The sequence below is a fragment of the Ipomoea triloba genome, chromosome 8, assembly GCF_003576645.1.
Source record: "Ipomoea triloba cultivar NCNSP0323 chromosome 8, ASM357664v1".
Lineage (NCBI taxonomy): Eukaryota > Viridiplantae > Streptophyta > Magnoliopsida > Solanales > Convolvulaceae > Ipomoea > Ipomoea triloba.
Window position 1 is genome coordinate 19,227,553 of NC_044923.1, and position 25,850 is coordinate 19,253,402.

General features: G+C 37.6%; 1 protein-coding gene across 1 annotated transcript; it reads right to left on the reverse strand.

Annotated features, from left to right (window-relative positions):
* Nucleotides 1–11,551: 11,551 nt before the first annotated feature.
* Nucleotides 11,552–16,057, reverse strand: LOC116028081 (lipase-like). The gene is made up of 8 exons (XM_031269878.1): nt 15,815–16,057; nt 15,135–15,229; nt 14,926–15,029; nt 13,841–13,941; nt 13,641–13,744; nt 12,413–12,850; nt 12,186–12,317; nt 11,552–11,727 (listed from the first exon to the last, which is right to left on the reverse strand). The coding sequence occupies exons 1-8, from the start codon at nt 16,055–16,057 to the stop codon at nt 11,568–11,570; spliced, it is 1,377 nt and encodes a 458-aa protein (XP_031125738.1). The 3' UTR covers nt 11,552–11,567.
* Between the last annotated feature and the right edge of the window lie 9,793 nt (nt 16,058–25,850).

Genomic DNA, 25,850 nt, shown 5'->3' on the forward strand with positions numbered 1-25,850 from the left:
GTTGTGGTGGAGGTACAGACGGTCCAGGTTCTCGGGGTGGTGGAGAATACATCGAAGAGTCCACAGGCGAGTACAGCTCATTTGAGGATGCGGTAAGGAATGACATTGGTGAGGGTGTGAGCCCTGGGATGTCATTGGCGTGTTAGCATGATCTTCCGCCATCTCATCATCTACCCTCGTTCGCGCCAATTGTCTTAAGTTGAGCTTTGCGACATCTTCGGGAGATAAAGGAGAAATCTGTTCTCCTTGAAGCCTGTGTTCAAACCAATGAATCTTCATTTGATGGCCTAAAGAGACGCACAGTCTCATCACCAAAGGGCCTACAAAGATTGCCCTAGCCGATTCTTACTGTTGTGTAACAAGCAAGTTCTTACAAATTGAGCTCATATTCACCGAGTGCCCTGTGTCCATACTCCATAGCATGAACAGTTCCGCCTTCGAGACTCGGTCATAGGTCTCAGGCCTTCCTTCCCATGAATGAGCAATCACCTTCCATAAAACTCTTAAGTCTTCTCTTACGATCTGAGAAACTCTTACCCTTGACCCAACCCATTCGACTCCTTGTCTCGCGATCATCGACCAATACTTTCTCGGGATGTCCCTATCTCCAAAGTCATGCCTTAATCTTCGGTACCAGTGCTTTGACTGGTCTTCCTCATCGTAGAATCCTAGGAGAACACCCAAACGGTTGGCCGATATGTGATAATCCTGGTTGAAGAGTCAAAACTTAATGGTTGGCCTGTAGAGATCTCCAGCCACTCCTTCAACACTTGAGCTTGCAATAAACTCGTGGACTAGGGGAATGAAAGTGTCCTGTCTCCAGCCCAACAAGTTGTTCCAATAAGGCTCTGCGATTAACCTTTCCAGTCCATACTTGCATTCATAATCCTCCAATACTGTCAAGTCGACGTATCTCCATTGCACAATAGGGAAATTCAACAGCTGTCTGTACCGACCTCGCATGGTTGCTGTCATCAATAAGATTTGAGTTCCAGTGGGTACTTCAATATAGCGAGTGTTAGCACTCCTCGCACTGTTTTCTTCTGCTGGGGCTTTCCCTCTTTGGAGCCTTTGAGCAATTTGTTGTGCAAGGTCATGTGGCGAAGACATTTTTCCTATAACATGGGCAATCAAAGCAACACAAGGAAAAACAATTGCCAATTTAAACATTGATTATGAACAATATTGCACATCTTAAAGAAAAAAAATCATAAGAATTCATTGCATGCAATCATCCTTTTAATATCCATCAACAATTCTATCCTATACATGCAAGAACTAGCTCATTCTATTCCATACTCATTTCATAGTCAAAAGGTCAACATATGGTCAACTTCATCTTCTTCCTCTAGACTAGCTCAAGGTTGAAAAATGGAAGCAACATGAAAGTTAAAATTGGACCGAATAACTAGTGGGATATAGCAATGTAGTGCCTATAGAGTAGGAAAGTTGCAAACTTTGCCCACCATGCTCACTATATCGACAAGGATCTCATCATGACAAGAGAATACCCAAATCAAGCAATTTCAAGATCTAGTCACAAGGAGATGTTAAAACATGGAATTTCTAGTGTATAGAAGCAATGTAGGCTCAATACAAGTCTATCAAGTCATCCCATAACAATGTATCTCAAGAAAAATGTCACACAAGAAAAACCCATGGAGATATCCATCAAAATAGANCAAGAGGAAGGAGGATCTAAGGGTTCAGCGCACAAAAGAATTGGAGAAGCGAAGAGAAGAAGACAGAGAAAGAAAAAGGAAAAGGCAAGAACAACAAACAGAGAAAGAAAGAAAAGATGAACAAAAGATGATCGCCTTCAAGTTCGGAAATAGAGAAGACACCGAGCAAAGTCTCGTCCATCAGATCTTCAATCTGGTAAAGTATGTTGGAATGTCTCTTCACAGCAACATGTCTCCAGAAGAATGTATCTACTGGTGGAAGAATGAAGTAATTGAATGTGAGTTTGTTGGGGAGGCTTTCAGAAACTACCTATTCTTCCATGTCACAGATGACTATCTGAGCTTGGTAGACACAAAAAACCCCATCAAGACACGAGAAGCAATCAGCAAGAAGATTCGAGCAAACAAGAAGTAAGCTCTCGTAGTCCATAACTCTTTCTTGATCATCTCTGACTGCTGTTCTTGATCTCTTTTGCCTTCTTCTATTTTATATTTTCTGCTAAAGTCTTGTAAAACATTCCCATTTTGTTAATATATATATATCTTTTGCTGGGGTGTTGCGTGAGTTCTTACTTCATGCTTTAGCAGATTAGCTCGCTTGTTAAACTTACCGTATGCGCTGAAAATAAAATCAATGATCTTTTCTTGCTAATCAGGCATACAAGTAAGTATAAGTGTTGGCATCATCAAAAAGGGGGAAATTGTTAGGAACATAATGTATTAGGTTTTGATGATACCAAAATGTATTTTAGAATCCCCTAAGTCTCGAAAGATAGGAATCAATGTAAGTTCGACAAGTAAACTAAGAGCGAAAATACAACCGGGTAACTTGAGCTCAACTCGGAAAATATTTAAGCTTAAGGTAAACTTGTGTGAACATCTTAGAAAGTCTCGTGTTGTAATCTTATAGATAGATCAGAAGAAGGCACGGGACAACACTGGAGGAATAAGGGTCTGCGAGACATCAACTAAGTCTCGAGACATAAGCAGAGTCCGAGAGATAGGATCTCTCGATACAACAACCCAGTTCGAGACATAAGCAGAGTTCGAGAGATAGATCTCTCGATACATGGGGACCAAGACATCAAACAATCGAGACATCAATCTTGGTCTCGATAAACTGACATTTCTCCAAAAGGCTGAATGACGGTCAGGAAGCATGAATAAAGTTTGGAGAAGAAGAATATCATGGAGATAAAATATTAAGGAGGTGCCAGAAGTGGATGCCACATCAGAATTCCACAACAAACGGATAGAAGGTGCACTAATCCAAAGTCGGTCTTATTCCCTAAAACGAGGATCAATGGGAATTTAAAAAGAGTAACTTTTACCAAAAGTAGCAAGTGGAGCATGGACTCAAGAAAGTGGATTATGGAATATCCACTACCAAACAAAAGGTTCAAGTTACAAGACCACCACTCCATGAAAAATGCTGAAAAGATGCAAGTCCCATACACAGCATGGGAGACAAATTTCAAACGGAATAATTTTCCCTCCAACGGAATTATTCCTTAACTCTCATATAAAAAGGACGTGAAGACACAAATTCAAAAAAGGGTGAAGTTTCGTAAGAGGTTGGTTCATTCGAAAATCTTAAGAGGTGTCTGCTTAGAACATTCAAAAGTGCAAGTGCTCAACTTGGAATATCATCCTGATATTCAAAACAGCGAGAAAAACACATCTTAGTGTTTGAGAGAGTTACAAAGCTTAAACTGCTATACATCTAGAAGGTGACCGAAGCTGCTCTACATCGAAGTTGATTCAACGATAGCTTTTGGTCAGATTGGAGCTTGTTACACTCAACTGTGACAACCAAAGGTCCTTGCTTTGGATTAAGCAAGAAGAGGCGGAGTAACCTGGCAGCTGTCTAGTGAAGATCCTGAGGCTTGAGGCGGGCTTGGTGATCAAAGCTCAAGTGCTCGAGAGGTGGAGTAACTGGAAGCGGGGAGAAAAACCTGAGGAGAGGCGGAGTAACCTGGGAGCTGTCTTGTGAAGATCCTGAGGCTTGAGGCGGGCTTGGTGATCAAAGCTCAAGTGCTCGATAGGTGGAGTAACAAGAAGCGGGGCGAAAAACCTGAGGCTTGAGGCGGGCTTCGTGATCAAAGCTCAAGCGCTCGATATTGTACTAAAAAGGGAAGTTTTAGTGCAATCCTTCCAGGGAGTTTCTGGAAGAAGAGTAGATGTAGGCGGGTTGGCCGAACCACTTAAAAATCTCTCTCGCATTTACTTTCTGCTTTTATCTCTCGCTATCTAACTCTTGAACTGCACTACATATAACCGCACCTCTCGAACTAACTCAAACTCGTGCTAACTAAAAGGGGATAACCTTTCCGCTGCACATAAAACTTTGTCTTCATCTTGTGAGGTATCGGACCTAAACATCCTAAGTCCAATACACACGAGAAGTCGAAAAAGATTTGCAAAATCTTATACAAGTCTATTCACCCCCCCCCCCTCTAGACTTGTACCCCATCTCCTTGGGACCAACAATTATACCTTTCAAGATTGGTCTTTCTTTGGTGATGTTAGAGTGGTCCCTTGTTCTCCTTATTTGTGGGTTGCCTCCCATAAGCGCCACGTTTAACGTCTTTGGCTAGACGAAACGTGCAAGATAAAACATAAACAGAAATATAGCTAAAAAAAATATAAACAAAAGTAAAGAGATTGTCCACAATCATTTGTTCAGAATTATCAAGTCACAACTCATCATCATCATCAAATTTTTCTTTTCTTTCTTCAGTTTCTTCCTTTCTTCATGCTCTCTTGATTTCCTTAATCTCTCTCGAAATCTCGTCCAGTTTCTACATTTGCTCTAGGTGCAATTGATATTGGAAATTTTGGAGGGATCTCCAATCAGTGACTTGGGTGAACCAGCTCGGGATGTTGAAGCTAGCGGAGTTGGGATTTTGCTCTTCGGGTTGTGGTGGAGGTACAGACGGTCCAGGTTCTCGGGGTGGTGGAGAATACATCGAAGAGTCCACAGGCGAGTACAGCTCATTTGAGGATGCGGTAAGGAATGACATTGGTGAGGGTGTGAGCCCTGGGATGTCATTGGCGTGTTAGCATGATCTTCCGCCATCTCATCATCTACCCTCGTTCGCGCCAATTGTCTTAAGTTGAGCTTTGCGACATCTTCGGGAGATAAAGGAGAAATCTGTTCTCCTTGAAGCCTGTGTTCAAACCAATGAATCTTCATTTGATGGCCTAAAGAGACGCACAGTCTCATCACCAAAGGGCCTACAAAGATTGCCCTAGCCGATTCTTACTGTTGTGTAACAAGCAAGTTCTTACAAATTGAGCTCATATTCACCGAGTGCCCTGTGTCCATACTCCATAGCATGAACAGTTCCGCCTTCGAGACTCGGTCATAGGTCTCAGGCCTTCCTTCCCATGAATGAGCAATCACCTTCCATAAAACTCTTAAGTCTTCTCTTACGATCTGAGAAACTCTTACCCTTGACCCAACCCATTCGACTCCTTGTCTCGCGATCATCGACCAATACTTTCTCGGGATGTCCCTATCTCCAAAGTCATGCCTTAATCTTCGGTACCAGTGCTTTGACTGGTCTTCCTCATCGTAGAATCCTAGGAGAACACCCAAACGGTTGGCCGATATGTGATAATCCTGGTTGAAGAGTCAAAACTTAATGGTTGGCCTGTAGAGATCTCCAGCCACTCCTTCAACACTTGAGCTTGCAATAAACTCGTGGACTAGGGGAATGAAAGTGTCCTGTCTCCAGCCCAACAAGTTGTTCCAATAAGGCTCTGCGATTAACCTTTCCAGTCCATACTTGCATTCATAATCCTCCAATACTGTCAAGTCGACGTATCTCCATTGCACAATAGGGAAATTCAACAGCTGTCTGTACCGACCTCGCATGGTTGCTGTCATCAATAAGATTTGAGTTCCAGTGGGTACTTCAATATAGCGAGTGTTAGCACTCCTCGCACTGTTTTCTTCTGCTGGGGCTTTCCCTCTTTGGAGCCTTTGAGCAATTTGTTGTGCAAGGTCATGTGGCGAAGACATTTTTCCTATAACATGGGCAATCAAAGCAACACAAGGAAAAACAATTGCCAATTTAAACATTGATTATGAACAATATTGCACATCTTAAAGAAAAAAAATCATAAGAATTCATTGCATGCAATCATCCTTTTAATATCCATCAACAATTCTATCCTATACATGCAAGAACTAGCTCATTCTATTCCATACTCATTTCATAGTCAAAAGGTCAACATATGGTCAACTTCATCTTCTTCCTCTAGACTAGCTCAAGGTTGAAAAATGGAAGCAACATGAAAGTTAAAATTGGACCGAATAACTAGTGGGATATAGCAATGTAGTGCCTATAGAGTAGGAAAGTTGCAAACTTTGCCCACCATGCTCACTATATCGACAAGGATCTCATCATGACAAGAGAATACCCAAATCAAGCAATTTCAAGATCTAGTCACAAGGAGATGTTAAAACATGGAATTTCTAGTGTATAGAAGCAATGTAGGCTCAATACAAGTCTATCAAGTCATCCCATAACAATGTATCTCAAGAAAAATGTCACACAAGAAAAACCCATGGAGATATCCATCAAAATAGAACAAGTTCCTCATTAAAGAAGTAAATATCAAAAGAAGAGTATGTTCTTACCTTGGAAATGACTTAAGATCCTTAAGAAAGTTGAGAAACTTGGAAGGAAATGCTTAGAAGATGTATATTTTGAGCTTGGGAGAGTTTTTGCTCGTGGTCGGGAAGAAATGAAGCAAGGAAAGGGTTTTAAACCACTTCGCGCGAAAAGTCTGGTGCCCGTCCATGCACGCTACCACGCATGGTGGTGGGCGTGGGAGCTCTCTGGTTTATTCCCACGCCTGCTCACACACGTGTGAGCGGCGTGGCACCTCTCTGGAAATTTTCCACGCCTAGCCACACGCGTGGTGGTGGCGTGGAAGGCGTGCTGTGCAAAAGCTTACCTTGGTTTCCCTTCCTTCCTTTGCTAGTGATGATGTTTGTCGATTGATTGCGGGCAACTTATAACTCTCGGGTGTATGATCTGTACTTGTTAGCTTAACCGAGGTTATAGAAACATTATTGAAATAAAGCTAAAGGAAAACATATTATAGATAACAAGAAAAGCTTTAAAGAAAAGTAAGATAACATTGGGACTGCCTCCCAAGTGCGCCATGGTTTTACGTCTCCTGGCCAGACGTAATGTGGCCTATCCTTCAAGGCACACAGATTTTGGGACCTTACCAAGCGTCCCGTGAACTTTAGCTTCAAGGAATGTCCAAAGGTGGGTAACATCCTTGAATTCCCACAAAGATAAAGGAAGGATAAAATTCATGGTTGGAAGAATTCTAGACTCAAACACCCTCCTTAGCTCTTCTAGGATGGTGACTACTTCCTTATCTTTTTCCTCTCTTCTCCCCCTAAATATTTTTTCATTTGTTTCAAACCATATCTCCTCACACCCTTCCTCAATTTCGAGTGTGGTCAACTCTCTCCACTCATCCTTTTCCATAAGATCAAACGTGAAAGACCTATTATTTCCCACCATCTCTTCCTTACACTCATTCTCTTCATCACTCCACTCTATCTGATTGGAATAATCACTCACACTCTCACACGAATAAAATGAAGCATCATCCCCTTCACTCACCAACTCACTTTCACCCAAGACAAAGGATTTCTCTTCTAAAAAGTTAAAGCAATCATATTCATATTTAAACAAAATAGAATCCTTATAATCATTAATCAATATATCAAAATTTTCCATGGAATCATCCTCCCAAAATTTAAAGCAATCATAATCACATGTAATGGAAATATTAATGCAAAGGGGGTCATTCACACAAGTGTCAAGGGTGTTTTCAAAAAGAGCACAAGGATTTTCAAGAATTTTAGCGCAAGAAAGATTAGGAATTTTACCATGTTTTGGCTCTTCATCTTCCCACACTAGCTCAATGTCATCATCCTCACTCTCCATCTCTACCTCCTTTTGATCTTTCAATTCGAAAATTGGAACTTCTTCAAGCACCGGGGCATAACAATCCTTCTTTTCTTCAACATCCACCTCTTCGCTAGCATTTTGCGCTTTTTTATCCTCTTGTACAATCCTTGGATGGGCTTCCAAAGTGGGGATGTCATCTATGATGGTGGAGTTAGCTCGAGACCCATTCATTTTCATGAGCTCCTCCATCATGGATAGCATCTTCGTTTCAACCTCTTCTAATGGAAGTCCTTCCTCCCGGAGGGTAGCGAGATAGTCCTTTAGTTCGCTCTTGATTTCGGCCTTTAGTTTAGCCGTATCCTCCTTGGCCATCTTCGCAAATGCTTCTATTTTTGCTTTTAGAATTTCAATTTCGTTCGAGGCCGGTGGGATATAATCACAAGGATTTGTATGGGTATTATATGGGAAAGAGGGTGGTGTTTCAAAGGAATAGGTAGTATCGTTTTCTAGATGAATTTGTGATGGGGGTGGGTAGTAGGTGTTTAGGTGGGAAGTAGGGAATGAATTTGACTCGGGAGTATAGCTTGGGTCGATTGTTCTCATCATTTGTGCAAGCTTACTCTCTATGCTTTGGGATATTTCTTTGGAGCTTAATGAGTCAATTTCTTGAAAATATGGTGATTGTGAAGGGTAATTTTCTTGGAAAGGTGGAGGTGGTGTTTCAAATGGGTATGGGTGATGATTGTGTGTATGGATTGGATAGTGATATGGATGTGGTAAATGATATGTTTGTGGGATTGGGTAATGGTATGGAGGTGGATAGTGGTAGATGGGTGGAGGGTAAGTATAGTTGGAATGGGGGTAATGTGAATATGGTAGGGGTTGAAGATTTGCATAGGATTGTCCTCCATGATGTGGGTAACCATGGGGATTCATTTTAGCACTAATTGGCAAGCTTCAAGTGGTTTGATAAAGAAAATTTCCTGCATAAAGCTTAGCCAACAACAAATATTTTGCAACTAAAAGTAGTTGCAAGTGAGCACAAGATATATAATAACAAATAGCTCACTTCTCAAACAAGTAACAAAAACAAGAAAATAAAACAAACAAAAAGAAAGCAATTCGAGAACTCTTTAAATTCTACTTCTAAGATATCAACACAATTCGAAACCATTTGCCATCCCCGGCAACGGCGCCATTTTGATGTTGGTGTATATGTGGTGAGTGAATTTGAAGGTGGTAAAACGAAGAGTCGAGACTCCCCGAGTGTCGTGTCTCTCAAGGATAGCGAATGGGAACCGAATAGGTGTGTTGGAATCTAAGAGGTTGAAGGAAAAGAGTTGCGGGGCTTGCTAAGGTTGGATTCATTTGTAAGAGGGGGAAAGGTTGATAGTGGTAGTGTAAAATAAATAAAAGAAAAGTAAAGTGGAGATTGGGGGCAAATTATACTGTGCACCGTGGTGCACATAGCAATGTGCACCGTGGTGCACATAGCAATGTGCACCACGTACCTAAACGACGTCGTTTTAAGTATTGTAGACTAATCGTCCATTTTTTTTGGAAATCACGTTTCCCGTTTCGGCCGGTCTCTGTATTTATGTTAATATTCTGTGTATTCCAGGCAATCATTCTGTGTATTCTAGGCAACCGTTCTGTGTATTATAGGCAACCGTTATGTGTATTCATGTTAGTAACACATGTGATTTCATGTTAGTAACACATGTTGTGATGTGTTTGTGCATTCGAATGTTTAGGAGGATGAGTTCTGTGTATTTTGTGTAAATATTATGTGTATTCATATTATTAACACAAGTTGTGATGTGTTTGTGCATTCGAATGTTAGAAGGATGAGTTCTATGTATTATGGGCATCAATATTCTGTGTATTATGGGCAAACATTCTGTGTATTCTAGGCAAACCTTCTGTGTATTCTATATAATGATTATGTGTATTATAGATAATGAATTCCCTGGAGTCATTCGCGTCCACTAACATCTGTGTATTTTGTGTCAATATTCTGTGTATTCTGGGCAAACATTCTGTGTATTCTAGGCAAACGTTCTGTGTATTATAGATAATGATTATGTGTATTATAGATAATGAATTTCCTGAGTCATTCGCGTTCGCGTCTACTAACACTGAAACGACGTCGTTTTACGTACGTGGTGCATATTGCTATGTGCACCGTGGTGCAGGGTATAACGATTGGAGATTGCGGCTTTAGGCTTTTCTATGTGGTCTATCTTTGGATGGTTTTGTGAGCACGAGATGTGGAATAGACGAGGGAGTCCGTGGCACTTTACCAAGTGGCATCACACTTTGGACTCACACATCCTCATTCGGTTGGGGCATTGCATCGAACACTTTGTCTACCACTCCTCTCGGATCTTGTCCTTTCGGACTAAGAGCAGAGATGTGGGTGAGTTAGACTCGTGAGTGGCCGCTATCGCGCACACACTCACTTCCTTTGGGTTAGTTACCTAATGTGGCCACACAAGGTACAAAGCTTGAAGAACATCAACCACACAAGTTCATCATCTAACAACCAAGCAACTCACAATTCAAGAAATAATATTAAACATCCACATAGATCTACCATGGGGCTACCAATCCCCTATCTATTCTACTCTATCATACTAAAGAAACAAGAAAAAGAAAGGAGAATTCAAAGAAACAAGTATTGAATTAGAAATTGAAGAGAATGGTTACCACCCGTAGAAAGGGGATCTTTACAATCTTGATCTTGAAATCCCAATCTTCAATCTTGCCCTTGGATCTAATCTAAATTATGAGCGAAAGGAATTTTCCCCCAAGAGGGGAGAAAACCCTCTAGATCTATTCTACCCTATTCTATGAATTTTCTGATCTATTCTAGTTGTCTTAGGTTTAGGGCAAAAAGGATTTATATAGGTGACAAAAAGGGAACAAATTTCCCAAAATGGCCCTTGGCCCCACCACGCTTGCTTCCACGCGTGGTGGTGGGTGTGGGGGCTTAACCACGCTTGCTTCCACGCGTGGTGGTGGGTGTGGGGGCTTACTGGAATTATTCCACGCCCAGCCACACGCGTGTGAGGCTGCGTGGGACGATACTCACGCCCAGCCACACGCGTGTGAGGCTGCGTGGGACGATACTACATTGCGGCTTGTTTGTCTTTTGCTCTATTTTAGCCTCAAATCTCTCTCCAACCTGTAAAATACCTCAAAACTCCTCCTAGAAATGATGTTAGAAGATTTTGATCACATCTGAGCTAAAATGCATGCAATTGTTGTAATCGGATGTCAAACGATGCACTTTTAATCTAATTAAGACCCCTTTTAAGTGCTATTCTTAGTGCTTATCAGTGAATAGACACGTTCCCAATGTCATTAGCAATACAACGACATTGCTTAACTATTAAACCCACATAAGAAAAGTCTGGTAAACTAAAATTAAAACTAGACAAAAATTTAAACTGTCTGACTCTAAAATAAAATTGTTAAAACCATTGAACTTGAGCCACTACAACGCTTCCTTGACCACCATAGCTTCAGCCAAGTATGGGTCACGACCACAACCAAGACTAGCACTATATGCTGAGATAAATTTCCCTGTGTAGTCCCTTACAATCGCGCCCAACCTGGCACCATCCTCAAAAACAGCATCATCGATGTTGCATTTGAAGCTATGAATCGGAGGAGGAGCCCAGCTAGTAACTCTCGAATTATCATCCACAACAGGAGTGTTCCAGGAGTAAGTCGAATACCATAAATCACAAAAATAAACAGCCTGTCGTAGCACATCACCAACACAAAAAGTCTTACCCTTCAAAACCATTCTTTTATTAATTGCGATGGTGATAAAACATCCTGAGATGCAAACAACGTATTTATAGACATCTCTAGACATGTATGTGTACAAAAACATCATTATACCACAAGTTTGACCAATTCAACTATGCTCCTATTCCTTATATGAGACGTACTCAACAATTGGGATCCTCCTAAAAACATGTTTCCGACAGCGCTCAATAATGTTGTCATATATCAAATCAAATTGCAATCCAGCTCTCTCCTGGTTGAGAATGAAAATAATATGATCACCTTCCACGATCTTATAGTACCTAGATCCATACAAAAAACAAATCAGCCAAGAACTTAATTTGCCGGTTCAGAATGCTGAATAGTCAGTCATCTTTGTACCAGATCAGAACACATGAGAAAAGATCTCAACAAAATGGATAAATACTATTTGAGTGAGTCTCTTGTGAGGATCCTTATCCATGAGACATGTCGGGTGATGATAGAAATGTAATACTTATCTTGAAATATGTAACACTCCATGCTAATCAAGAATATGTTGTTTGTTATTTATAATGGAAAGTGCAATATTTTTGAAGAAAAATGTAATATTTTAAATAAAAATGTAATATTTAGGGGTTAAATAATTATTTATGAGAAAAAATGTAATGCTAGTCATGAATAAATTAATTAATTGTTACTTATGACTAAAATTTTAATACTTGTGAAAAAACCTGACCCGTCTCACGAATCAGGAGATTTTGCCATACTATTTACATACCAGATGCCTGGTTGCAGATGTTGGCATTCAGAACCTTCTGCGACAGACTGACTTAGATGCTCGACTGGTAAAAAAGGACGGGTCATGGATATCGTGTTCAACGCTCCATCGTTGTCCCACCAGTCTTCGTCCCTGCATTTGTAGCATTCGAGTTAAAACAGCATTTTTCATTTAAAAATTAAAAGTGTTTAAACTAATAGTGAGACTAAGTTTAAAGAAATGCATACCTGTAACCTTTGCAAGGGAGAGGAACATGAGAAGGATGTTGCCATTGGGTCATTTGTAGGACTCTAATAAATAGCAAGGGATGTATTCCAAGTAAAGAAGAAGGAATCGTAACGTCAATGATTTTCCTAGTGCAATTTGTGGCGTAACTGAAGTAGTATGTATTTGGGAATGTAGACAAGTGGGTGTTCAATTTGACAGAGCCTTGGATTGTAAGGTCTGGGAGAATCCAATCTCCAGAAGCAAAGGGACCAGCATTGTCCAAGAGACAATCAAGAAGACCTCTAACGCCAATTTTCTTCCAAGAGATGTTGAAATGATCAAACCCAAAGTTGTAGTAGGCCTTTAGCCAGGGAATGTCTAACCAATCATAAATTATGACTCCAATGCGGCAAATCTGAAGTAGAGAGATGGGCTTCAAGGACCTCCCATCTTCAGGCCTGTAATGCACAGTAACTTGTTTGGGCAGCCAATTCTACTTTTATTAGCAAATTATACTATGGACCAGGTTCATTGTGCACTTGGTCCAAAATGATATTCAAATGAGTTATTCATCATTTTTGGTCTTTCAATTATTTTTCAACTATCAATGTAGTCTCTAATTTTCAATTTCAACAAATTTGATCATCGATTTGTTTACAATTTCGTCAATTAAACCCTTTCAGGGACCGAAACAGTGCGCTTTTAAAATTTCGTCAATTTGGTCCCTGGAAGGGGTTTAATTGACGAAATTTTAAACAATTCGAAAATCAAATTGGTTGAAATTGAAAATTAGGGACTACATTAATAATTGGGAAACAATTGAGGGACTAAAATGTTTATCTTAGTTCCGATTATGTGTCTACCAATTAACAGATTATGTGTTTGCAAATAAATTGAAGTAACATATATGTTAACTACATACATATAATGTGTTAAGTGCATGTACATAATATGCAGTTAATTAACATATTATGTGTCTTCAATCTATTTATAGAGACATAATATGTTATCTGCAAACACATAATTTTTTAACCAAAGTTCACAAATGAATTCTAGCCCATGATATAACAATTGACTGTTATTTAATTCCCCAAACAATTACAGACACATAACTTTTGTACTAAGATTCATAACGCAAGATGAATTCCGGTCCATGAAAACAATTGACTGTTATTTAATTCCCGAAACCATACCTCTTGTTAACATGATTTAATGCAGAATTATTAATAAAATCACTTGCAAACTTACTGAATTCCATCTAGGTAAGCTCTTGTGGTCCCATTGAGTGCTCCAGACAAAGAAGTTAAACTTGAGACCCAATCCTCAGACGTGTTTTCATAACCCTTGAATGCCTACAACAATTAGATTACTTTCTCAGTTTTGACCATGATGAGACAGTTGTGCTAAACCTCATTAATCATGAACTGATTATATATATGCAGACAGACCTTTTCAGCAAGCATTTGCTGCAAAACTCGGACTACCTGTGCTCCAGCCGAATGGCCGACGAAGGGAATAGGGTGATCCTCATCCCACTCAGTGTAATGCCCTGCAATTAATGTGTGTAAATTAAATTGATGTAATATCGGATCTGTTGGGCGGAGGCGGGTAGGCTCTAATCCAGTATTAAGTAGCTAGGGGATTGTTAGGTGAAGGTCGGTGAAGGGTCAAGTTCAACACCAGGTGCCTAAAAGATTGTTGGTTGGAGGCTCCTCTCAAAAATGTGTCTAGGGTATAAAGAAATAAAAGTTGCAAGCTATAGTTTTTGGTGTAGTGGTAAGCGTTTGATTCGGTAAAAACTGTGCAGTTAAGGCTGGTAAGTGCTAGGGCAATTGTTAGGGGGAGGCCAACAGCCAAGCCAGAAGGGCCAATTCCTGGTCCAGCACTATACCTCTTAAAAATTTGGTTGGCTGTATAAAGAAATAAAATTGCGTTTCCGCTACGAGTTATAATTTTTGACTTAGTAATAAACACATGATCCAAAAGGTAGTAGGTGCTAGAAAAATTGTTAGGCGGAGGCCAGTGAAGGTCAATACCTAGCACCAGGTGGTTAGAAGATTGTTGGGCAAAGGTCTAAAAGCATCAATATCAATAGTTTTTTGAATGACATGGAGGTGAGGGAGGGTGATTTGGAGGAGAGATGAGAAAATGAATTTGCATAGAATTGGTTTTTTGTGGGGCCAAGAGGACAGAGAAATAATTTAAAAACTTGTGGTTTGTTTGCGTTGAGCGCAAATTGGGTGCCCTCTTGGGTGCCCAAAGGGCGCGTGTACTACATGCAACCTTTAGCGCGTAAATCTCATTTTTTAAAGTTTTTTTTCTTGCTGATAGTTTTGTTTTGTATTTTTCATTTTTTCCTCTTCTCCCATATTCTCTTTTCTAATCATATCATACCTGCAAAAACTTTTCAAAAATCACAACTAATGTAGATGCTCTAAAGGCCCCCTACCTTTCGAAGCTATGAGTTATATTTTTTGACATAATTACAAGTGTTTGATCCTAACAAGATGACTAGCAAATTAAAAGTTCAAACCTTTTTCATAAATTCTTCCAAATTGTGCATGCCCGCAAGCCTTGCTGTGTTCTTCCCCATAATCAACCTGACCTCCTTTCAAATAGTAGAACAGTTCACGAGCCCTGCAGCCTAAAATCCATCAAACATTGCAGAAACTACAACTAAAAAACATCCTCAAAATGAAACAATTGATAGATAAAAGCCACTCTTGAGCCTCAAACACCCACCTATCATAAATACTAGTCAATGACCCCAAATCAGGCACAAGGATGCTACCATCCTTCTTCTCAGCTCCACCAAAATAAGATAGCCCTCCCATTCTCTACAACACATGACAAATCCCAGAACCAAAAAAAAGCTTGAATTATAAATGTGCAATCTCAATATATTTGATGGAACTAATTGACTCGGGTATATAATTATGTACAGATCAACTAAGTTCGCATAGATTATAAAGGGTAAAATAATAATGAAGACAATATAAATGTGGCAATAATCATGGATTAATGCTTGAATGTGCTACAAGAATATATTGTAGTAAGATTGAACATGACCTGTAACATCTAGACAATGCAAATATTTATAAATGACCGAACAAACTCCCTTGGAATCATAGTGGGCCACAAGACTAAGTGGAGACCCACACAGTGAGCTGTGTAGCTAAGTCAAGGCCCAACACTCCAGGCTCAGAGACGGGCTCCGAGGCATGGATGGGTAGTGGCCCGGGGCCAGCTTCAGAGGCCGGTCTTGTGGGTCTTTGCTCTTTGTCTAAGCTATGTGCTTCTGGACTCAGGTCTCTATTCTTGGGCCATTTACACTATCTCTATCAATATTAAACTTTTAATTGAGATGGAAGCTAAGGTATCTTTCATTTGAAAAGAACAAAAATGGCCTGGAAATCACATACCCCTTTTCCGAAACCAAAGATTCCATGAACCAACACAATGGGAGGCAGATTGATAGCGCTGGTTGTGCCCTTTGAATCCTCTACTCTAAGCCCAGTTTTCCCAAGGACAAAATAATCGGTCAAGATCTGAGAGAGGTCACCAGCCACAGCTGTGCTGAATATGTAGAAACCATATCCCAAATGAACCATAGAACTCACGAAAAGCTCAGCAAGTTGCAGACATGTTATCCACCATTTCTTCATTTTCACCCTCAACATGCAGCCAAGTTTCAAAACAAACTTTATTGGGAACAAAATGAAACATCAATCTTCCAACTCATCAATATGAAAAGGAATAGTCTCTCAAATTAAATTCATTATCCAAGTTTTCAAAAAAAAATTCATTATCCAAAACCGTTGATACCTATGAGCATAAATAATAATATGTTTGCTTCACCTAGAAACCCAGAGATTAGATTAGATAAATTTTAGGTAAGGAACAAAATCAGTGAGAAAGAAGACAATCTAAAACCTCTTGATAAAAACTCCATTCTCTTCTTTTTATTTCTTTTCGATTTTTTTTTTTTTGGAATTTTGTACAAGTTTGTAACTTGAGCCACTTTCAAGATGGAATATTCAAAGAGGAAAAGAATTAAGAATACGTGCTACTAGTTTTTTTAAGGAAAATGCTTCGTACCTGAAATTATTTACAACTTTACGATATATCTAAATTGTATTAAGTATAATATTTCTTTAATATTTATTAATTACTCATTGTTAATAAAGTGCATTGAGAAAAAGGATTTTTACAATCAAAGTATTTTTTCACTCCTCCTAGTTGTTTTGATTTATGGAACAATGCAGTAGTTCAAGATCTAGTTCACAAGACCATTCTATAAAAATTGTATTTGTATTATATTGATGAGTCTGTACTATATAATAGACTTAGTTCAGTATCTGAAGACAAACACCGAAAATCAAGTGTGAACCAGATAGGAAGACTAGTTCAAGATGAAGTTCAAGACAGTTATATATATAGTTAGCGCATAATCCAGAAGGATTCTTATAAATGCCCTCCGTCTACATGCAGTCATGCAGATATGATTGATTTTTTTCAAGATATTACTATGCATATCCAATATTCTTTCAAGGGAATATTTTTTAGATTAAATAAAGTAACTTGATGAATCTGACTCAATTCAAGTTGACTTAATGCTTGACGATTTCGAGCCGTCAACCACAGTAGGAATTCGGGAGAGCAGTAGTTGAGGGGGAGCCTCGACTTGTAAGATTGAAAAATTTTGCACCATCTCTTCAAGAAAAACACTATACGAAGGCTGAGGATCAGCACTGGAAGTTTGAAGTGTTCGCTCCTTATTGATTGTTTGGTAATATCGTTCAATTGATTTATGAATGAAGAGTTGGGCTAACCATATTGTGGTGCCTCCAGATGTAGGAATGACTATTCCAAACTGGGTTACCAAACATGTTGCGTTCTTGTGCGTGCAAACTCTCTTCTTGATTTTATCATTGCATGTTAAAATCTCCCTACACCACGTTTTGAACTAGTTCATCGACTGCGTCAAATAAGTCTATCACGCATCGTTACAATTTGGTTCTTAGCACTTAACTTTGTATTGAGTTACTACATACGCTAAATTTCACTTGGTATCAGAGTGGTTCCGAGAACCTCCTTCACTAGTACAAAACTGATCATAAATATAGGACAATTTGCGTCTGATAAACGTGTAAAGTGATGCGGTGGCAATGCCCCAATAACAGTAGGACCAAAAAAAGAATGACTCTTGTTTTATGTCATTTTCATATTATTATTATATTTTGAGCCTGTGATTATTTATCACCAATTGGTTTTAAGTATGATATGTCAACCAGATAGCCAAAAGAAGTCTGTAGTTAAGCGTGCTTGACTCAGCAGTCACAGGATGGGTTACCCCTTAAAAAGTAAGCATAATGCAGCGGTGAGATCCACAAATATGCGTGTATAGGAAGATGAAGGTTTGGTTGGGGACATTTGAGACGATGAAGGAGGCGGCCAGAGCCTTTGACGAATGAGCTATCTTGATGAACGGTCAAAATGCGAAGACAAACTTTTCGACGGCCGTGGCTAATAAAGACGATAAAGATCATTTTTCATCTTCAACTTCTTCTTCTTCTACGAGCTCTCTTTATGCTATCTTGTGCGTGAAGCTTCATAAATGCTGGAAAAAAATTAAAATCTTTAGTATTTTTAAAATTTGAGAGTAAATTTGTCTTTTTAACTATTTTTAGTCGATAATTTGACCGGAGTGATCGAAATTGAAAAAAATTACATAATTAAGATATTAAATTGATACTTTTTAAAGTCGTGGACTGTAATTAATATATGTGATTTTCAAATTAAACTTGGACCATCATTGTATTTGAGAAACAAATTTAAAACTGTTCAGCACTACCTCTATTATTACTATATATGTTCATAGCATTCATTGTTGTTGTCGTTTATTTTATAGAGGTAAAAATAAAAATATGATCACAAAACATTTTTTCCTCTTACATTTAAGTGATTTAACTTATATCATGTACAATTAGACCTCCGCAAAAGCAATCAATTCAAATTAAAGTAATAAAAAAGTTTGACCCTCGAGACTTAGCGTAGTTGGTTCGCCACTTAACATGTATGAGAAAGAGGCTCAATGATAATGGAAGATTGAATCCATGTGCGCACATAAAGATTGCTAAGACTTGACCGGTGGGACCATTGTAGATTTTCTATGGTTTTAAAGGCCTCTATTTAGTTCGATGATTCATTTACACTATTTTACCTAATTTAATGATATATTTGAGCATTATATTTTATTTAATAGTATATTAACATCTTTATAAGTTATTTTATATTTTATACATTAATTAGTTAGGGACTAAAAACTATTAACTAATACAATTATATTCATTACTTGTCATTAGTCCATCCATCTGCTATTTGCTAATTACCAATCAACCCAATGCCTCTAATGGATATATTAGGGATTGGACCGGAGAAAATCGACCCGGAAGTGTGGATCAAGAGTGACGTGGATGAACCTAGGGCCCCAAGATAGAGCCTCGTGCTCAACCAAGGTGCCCTAGGCCGAGCCCATGCTTGGGCCTCGGCCCAAGCCCCATGCCTCGGCCAAGGCTGTGGACCAGCGCCTCGGATGGGGTGCTCAGCTAGGGAGTGCCAAGGGTGCTCGGCTAGGGGTGCCAGGGGGTGTGCTCGGCTGGGATGCCGAGGGGGTGCTCGGCTGGGGTGCCTAGGGTGTGCTCGGCTACGGGTGCCAGGGGGTGCTCAGTCAGGCGTGGTCAAAGTTTGTTGCAACCAAGTCCCCCTTTTATGGGGGGCAGTTAGGACGTTTATTTGTATAAATATTAGGATGATTGTCTCATTAAGACGTCATATTCATATCCATTTTTGTCCTAATCTACTTTGTAATAGCATTACTTTGTCTTTGTAATAGCTTTGCAACTACGATTTAATACAATACTTGGTCTCTGTGACCCTACAACGCTTGTTTTGCCTATTTTTCCTATTCATTTACATTATCTTTTACGTACTTATCGGGTTTATTGATTTGGTCTACTCGGGTTAATTAAATCCATCAGCCTCTATGGCGACTCTATATATGGCGTTTACAAGATGAACGGTACAAGGTAAATTTTTGCCAAGCACCTTGTGCTCAGATGACATGTAGTGACTCTCCTATATTGGAGGTCATGAGATCGAATCTCAATGGAGGCAGTACTGACTCTTTGTGCTTCAACAGGTTGAGAAAGTATCTATAAACAGATAGTACAATGTAATAGGGTAATATACAATGTGTGCTCTTGAATGCTTACAGAAGATTACTTGATTGCTTTAAGCCTTTAATTATGACTTCTTTAATAAGTTATGTCTTTCCTTTATATAACAGACGCATGAATGTCACCACCACTAGTATTTCATAAATATCTAATACTAAAATATTTTCTACAAAATTATCTCTATCACTAATTAATTATTTTAATTAAGTATCATTCATTTTCTTTAATTCTATGATTAAAACTAGCATTTTCAATAGGAATTTTTGCTCCGTTATTGTCTTGTTGAGAAAGAAAAAAATCAATATTATAGTTTTTACGGTAATGGGGAGGCTAGTTTTTAGATTTTTTTATACCGCAAATATAGGTCTTTTGTGGGGTCCAATTGAAAAGAGAAAAGGAGAAAAAAAAACTGTGATCCGCGTGTGTGGACCAATATATTTGCGCCCGCATAAATACATGCTTCTTATTATTATTATTTTTTATTTCTTGTCATATTCCTTTATTTTTCTTTTGCTTTCCTTTTTTTTTTTCCTCCCTCCTCTCCCTTCTAATTGACACCTCAAAAACCACAAAAAAAAAAAACTCATTGCTACTTGCTAGCTATTGAGGATGCTCGTAAGTTCTCTAATAATTTCTCCGGTTGTATATCTACTAAAATTTGAGGTCATGATATTATAATTTGGATGATTTAAGTGTTTTGCTTACTTCCCAGGGGCTGAACTCGGCATGCCTGACTCGGTCCGCCTGACCTACGCCCACATCCCACCTGGGACTGGACTCCATCAACCTTTGATCACCAAGCCCAACTATGCAGCATGACCTACGCCCACATCCCACCTGGGACTGGACTCCATCAACCTTTGATCACCAAGCCCAACTATGCAGCATGCCTGACTCGGTCCGCCTGACCTTCACCAAGCCCAGCTATGCAGTATGCCTGACTCGGTCCGCCTGACCTACGCCCACGCCCACATCCCACCTGATCCCACCTGGGACAGCCCAACTATGCAGCATGCCTGACTCGGTCCGCCTGACCTACACCCACATCCCACCTGATCCCACCTGGGACTGCCCAGCTATGCAGCATGCCTGACTCGGTCCGCCTGACCTACACCCACATCCCACCTGATCCCACCTGGGACTGGACTCGGCTCTGATACCAATTAATGGATCTCAGCGCTGCACTATGCTTACTTCCCAGGGGGTCACCCATCCCGTGACTGCCAGAAGTCAAGCACGCTTAACCACAGAGTTCTTTGGCTATCTGGTTGCCATATCCTACTTAAAACCAATTGGTGATAGGTAGGTGGACATTAACCATTTAACCACATCCCTCCATGGTAAGCCACAGCGCCACGTCTCGAATCGAGCAGGGGCTGAACTCGGCCAACCTTGCCGACGCCCAACACTTATTGTAGTGATAATACTTTGAATTCTTCCTGATAATACTTGTGGGCGTTCGCCAATAATACTCAGATAATACAATGTTTATGCACCCGAATACTCTCCTCTCATATGGAACAATCAATATGACAAACACTTGTCTTTTAATTGGATCAGTCGAGTGCAAATAAAGATTTCACAATGTTAAGAGTGCTAAGAGTTTTTCGGGGTGAAATATATTTCATCTCAATGAATTCTAAATCATCTTCCTTGTAAAATTTTATATGATTAATATTTATAAATAATATTATTTTAAAGAATTGCGGATAAATTAGATGTCAGTTTATTGATAAATTTTAGTTATACAAAATAACATCATATTTGCCAACTATATATCATGTAATATGATGACATTCCTGCTACCATTCCAAAATTGGTGGTTATAGATTTGAGCTCTGATGCTAACTGAAAATTATATTTTTAGTCTCATGACTTTATAGGCATTGCCACATTTCATCATCTATTACAATTTTTATCCAATTGACTTAAATTTCTGACAAAACTTGATACTTTGACAATTTTAATCTTTTACTCTTACCCCAAAAAATGTTCATAAGTAACATAATAAATGGTAGTATAACATTTTTTAAAAGAAAACTAATTTTTATTTTAAAAGTCTGTCAAATTATTGTTTATTATATCGATTATGAAAATCTTTTCAACAAAAAGAGAAAGATTATAAAAACACTGAATTGTCTCAAAAATTAATGTTTATTTAATAAAAATTGTAAGAAAAAATTAATTCCATTTTTGGTCATAGATATATAGGTGACAGTCCACTTTTAGTCATTTTTTATTAATAAATTAACATTTGGTCCTAGTATTATTGTGACATGACTAGTGGTCTGACTATTTGTAATCCTTCGTTAACAAAATTATTGAAATGTCGTTAAATACAATTACATTTCAATCTTTTTTTATACAAAGTAGGTTGAATTGCTATAATTTTTATGTTTTTTTTTTGAAAAAAAATCATAATTGAAGACCGAATTGTCCTTGTATTTAACAATATTTAAACAGTTTTGTTGATACAGGACAAAAAATTGTCATGCCACAATAATACTAAGACCAAAAGTGAATGTTATGATAAAAAAAAAAGGAATAAGGGTCAAATAGGCCACCGAACTACACACGAAACTGCAATTAGGTCATCGAACTCAAAAACAATGCAATTGGCTCCCTAAACTACACAAATTCATGCAAATTAACCCAAAGTGACTTGTTGACTTGATCTTCTGGTTACCAACTTTAAAAATAATATTTAAAAATAATATTAAATTAATTAATTGATTAAAATTAAAATTAAAAAAAAACAGGAACAAGTCAATTGGGTCCTTTTTTTAATTTTAAATTTTAAATTTAATTTTAATTAATTATTTTATTTAAAATTATTTTTAAAATATTATTTTTAAAGTTGGTAACCGGAAGATCAAGTCAAACAAGTCACTTTGGGTTAATTTGCATGGATTTGTGTACTTCAAGGACCCAATTGCATTGTTTTTGAGTTCAATGGCCAAATTGCAGGTTCGTGTGTAGTTCAGTGGCCTATTTGACCCTTATTCCTTTTAAAAAAATGATTTAAAGTAAATTGTTACTTATAAATTTAGGATCAAAAATAAAATTAACCCTGTTATGAAATAACAAAATATAACAATATTATTGATATTATGGGTCAAAATGTGATAAAATTAAAAATTAACCATGTGACATACTGGAAAATTATCTTAAATTTGGAATTAAGGTTAGGAAGCATGCGCGCCTTTGCAATGTTTATTCGCATAGTGAAGTTTTGCACGTAGGAGCAATCAAATCAATGGATAAAATATTCTTAACATGTCCTCCTAGTATTCTCCTATTCAGATTGGACAATACGTAGAGATATGACGATATTGACATATCATCAACCCCTACCTGCTGGCCGGCCTCCACTCTATATAATGTCGTCAATATCATAGGCCATATATATTAATAATAAAAATAAATGAGGCCCCAGAGGTTTAGTATAGTGATTCATCGCTTGACTTGATGTTATGATTAAAAGTGACAGTACGCGTATAGGAGTTTGAAATGTGTAAATTGGATACTTTGTACACTCATGAAAATTAATAAGGTCTAATTGACGAGTTGATCGTGCGACTTGTTATTTATCTCTGTAATGACTTTAAGGGCGGAGCTATGTAGACTTAACATTAGTCCGACAAAATGAGATTACCCAAGTATAAATAAAAATAAAAATAAGAACTAAAATTAGATGCGTTAATGTCCCCAACTGCATATGCATTTACATCCCCAAACACTTACAGCACGTTTAGTTCACGGAATGAATTTGGAGGGAATAGGAATGCTATTCCACGGGGAATGGAATAGGTAAGGAATAGAATATGAATTATATAATATTGTTTGGTTCGTTGAAGGAATAGACTTTAAGAATTGTATTCTAGTGTTTGGTTGGTTAAAGGAATGGAAATAGAATAGACTTTAAAGACATAAATACCCTTATAAAATAATAATAATAATAATTAAGGACAACTCATATATAAACGAATACACATGTGTTTATGTATGCATAATAATAATAATAATAATTATTATTATTATTATTATTATTATTATTTATTTTTATTATTATTATTTTGTGTGTTTATATATATATATATATATATATATATATATATATATATATATTGATAGGTAAAAATTATAATTAATACATTTATATAATACAGTATATTTATTAAATAAAAATATTAAATAATGTACAAAGGATATTTTTGATATTTATCATGTAAAAGCTATTCCCAAGAGCATGGGAATAGCTAATACCAAAGCCCCCCAAGGAATAGCTATTCCCTTTGCAAAGGTAATAGCTCATTCCTTGGAATGTCATTCCCATGATAAAATGAACAAAACAAACAATAGAATAGGTCATTCCAAGGAATGCTATTCCATTCCTAACCAATTTCATGAACCAAACATGCCATTATTGTAGTGCAGTTGCGGAAATTAATGTTGTTACTATGAGTTAATGATATCTTCGGATTCAGTAAGGTTTGGCAATTTATGCCAAGGACTAGGGTCCACGTAACATTATAGGCCCAAATGAAATAATAAGGTACAAAATTCATATTCGTAAAGTACAAAATTTTATAACACAAAATACAAAAAATTATAACACGAGACACATAGCATAACATTATAGACCCAGTTGGATTGAAAAGACGAGGTACATAATTCATACTCGTAAGGTACATAATTTCATAACACAAAATACAAAAAACTATTATGTACAACACAAGACACATAGCATAACATTATGGACCCAGTTGGATTGAAAAGACGAGGTACATAATTCGTACTCGTAAGATACAAAATTTCATAACACAGGACACATATGCATATTATATATTTACTTATCTTTAAAATCTGAGTTAGTTCATAATTCGTGTTTATAAGTACAAAATTAAATTTCATAATACAAGATACAAAAATTCATAACATAAAACACAATTACTAATCATTTTAAGTACAAAATTTATATTTTTAAGGTACAAAATTTTATAACGCAAGAAACATATACATAAATCAGGGTTATCGTATAAGGATTGCTAAGGTGGGCGGGCCGGCAAGTGTCGGTGGCTGACATATAAGTATGATTGTAAATTTGTAAGTCATCATATGAGAGGTCGGGAGGGGAGGCGCATTTGGTGACTCCTATTAAGAGGCTACCACACTAGCTACCATGCACAATTGCAGTTATTTAAGTAGTCCGTTACGGATGTTATAATTGTCAAAGCATCAATTTTCTAAGATGTTGGAATTTTTTTATTTTTTCTTTTATTTTTTGCATAAAATAACATTGTAAGTAATTATTTTGTGGTACAAATATATATATAGTTCACTTTTGATTTTGATCAGGATAACGTGGATTTGAATTCTTCGTAGTGAGACGAAGAAATCGATATATTGTATGTTAAAAAATGATAGCTAATAACATATAGCGGATTAACTTATCTGATAGCTATTAGCGGATTGACTTAGCGAGTTTGACTAACTGATTACGTTAACTGGTTGTAAAAGGATATTCGGTAAATTAATTAATTGTTAGTTGATTACGTACAAAATGACTTTTAAGGGTATGAATGTATTATGTTATTGTAATCTATAATCTATAATAATAATAATAATATTATTATTATTATTATTATTATTATTATACAATTTATATTTTAAAAATAATATATGTTCAGGGGATTAGGAAGCCCATCAACGCTAATTAGCAATCACATGTTCAATTGTTAATTACCTTCACGGTACTAGGCAATGCGCTTATAAGCCCCGTTGACGAGCTCAAGCACCCTTACATAGTACCGTGAAGGGACAATGAGAGATTGAGAGTAACCGAACTGGAAGACGGGACTGTTGAACCCGTCTAAATAGTCTCATTGTTTTTTTAAAAAAATATTGAGGGGTGTTTTGGAGAAAAATAATTTATTTTCTCAAAAAGCTTGTTGAAACAGCTGCTTTGAGCAGCTTATTGAGTTTTAGTTTTTTTTTTTTTTTTTAGTAATAAGCTGTTACAAAAAAAATGATTAATCATACACCCACACATATTGATTATTTGACGAAGTCAAACATCTAATAGTGGTTAAATAGGTTAAAAATGACTAAGCAATGTTATTATAAGGCCTAAATGAATTCAATGCTAATCTGGTCCTTCCATATTTTTGAACCAAACAAAAGTTTAACAAATTAAATCAGCCCTAGCTACAAGATCATA

Bases quoted from the DNA above. Each gene is read 5' to 3' on its own strand.
- LOC116028081 (XM_031269878.1), bottom strand. From the start codon at position 16,057: ATGAAGAAATGGTGGATAACATGTCTGCAACTTGCTGAGCTTTTCGTG. The intron at 15,030-15,134 runs GTGGGTGTTTGA...TTTAGGCTGCAG, and splicing joins TTGACTAGTATTTATGATAG to GGCTCGTGAACTGTTCTACT. The intron at 13,745-13,840 runs GTCTGTCTGCAT...TAATTGTTGTAG, and splicing joins AGCAAATGCTTGCTGAAAAG to GCATTCAAGGGTTATGAAAA.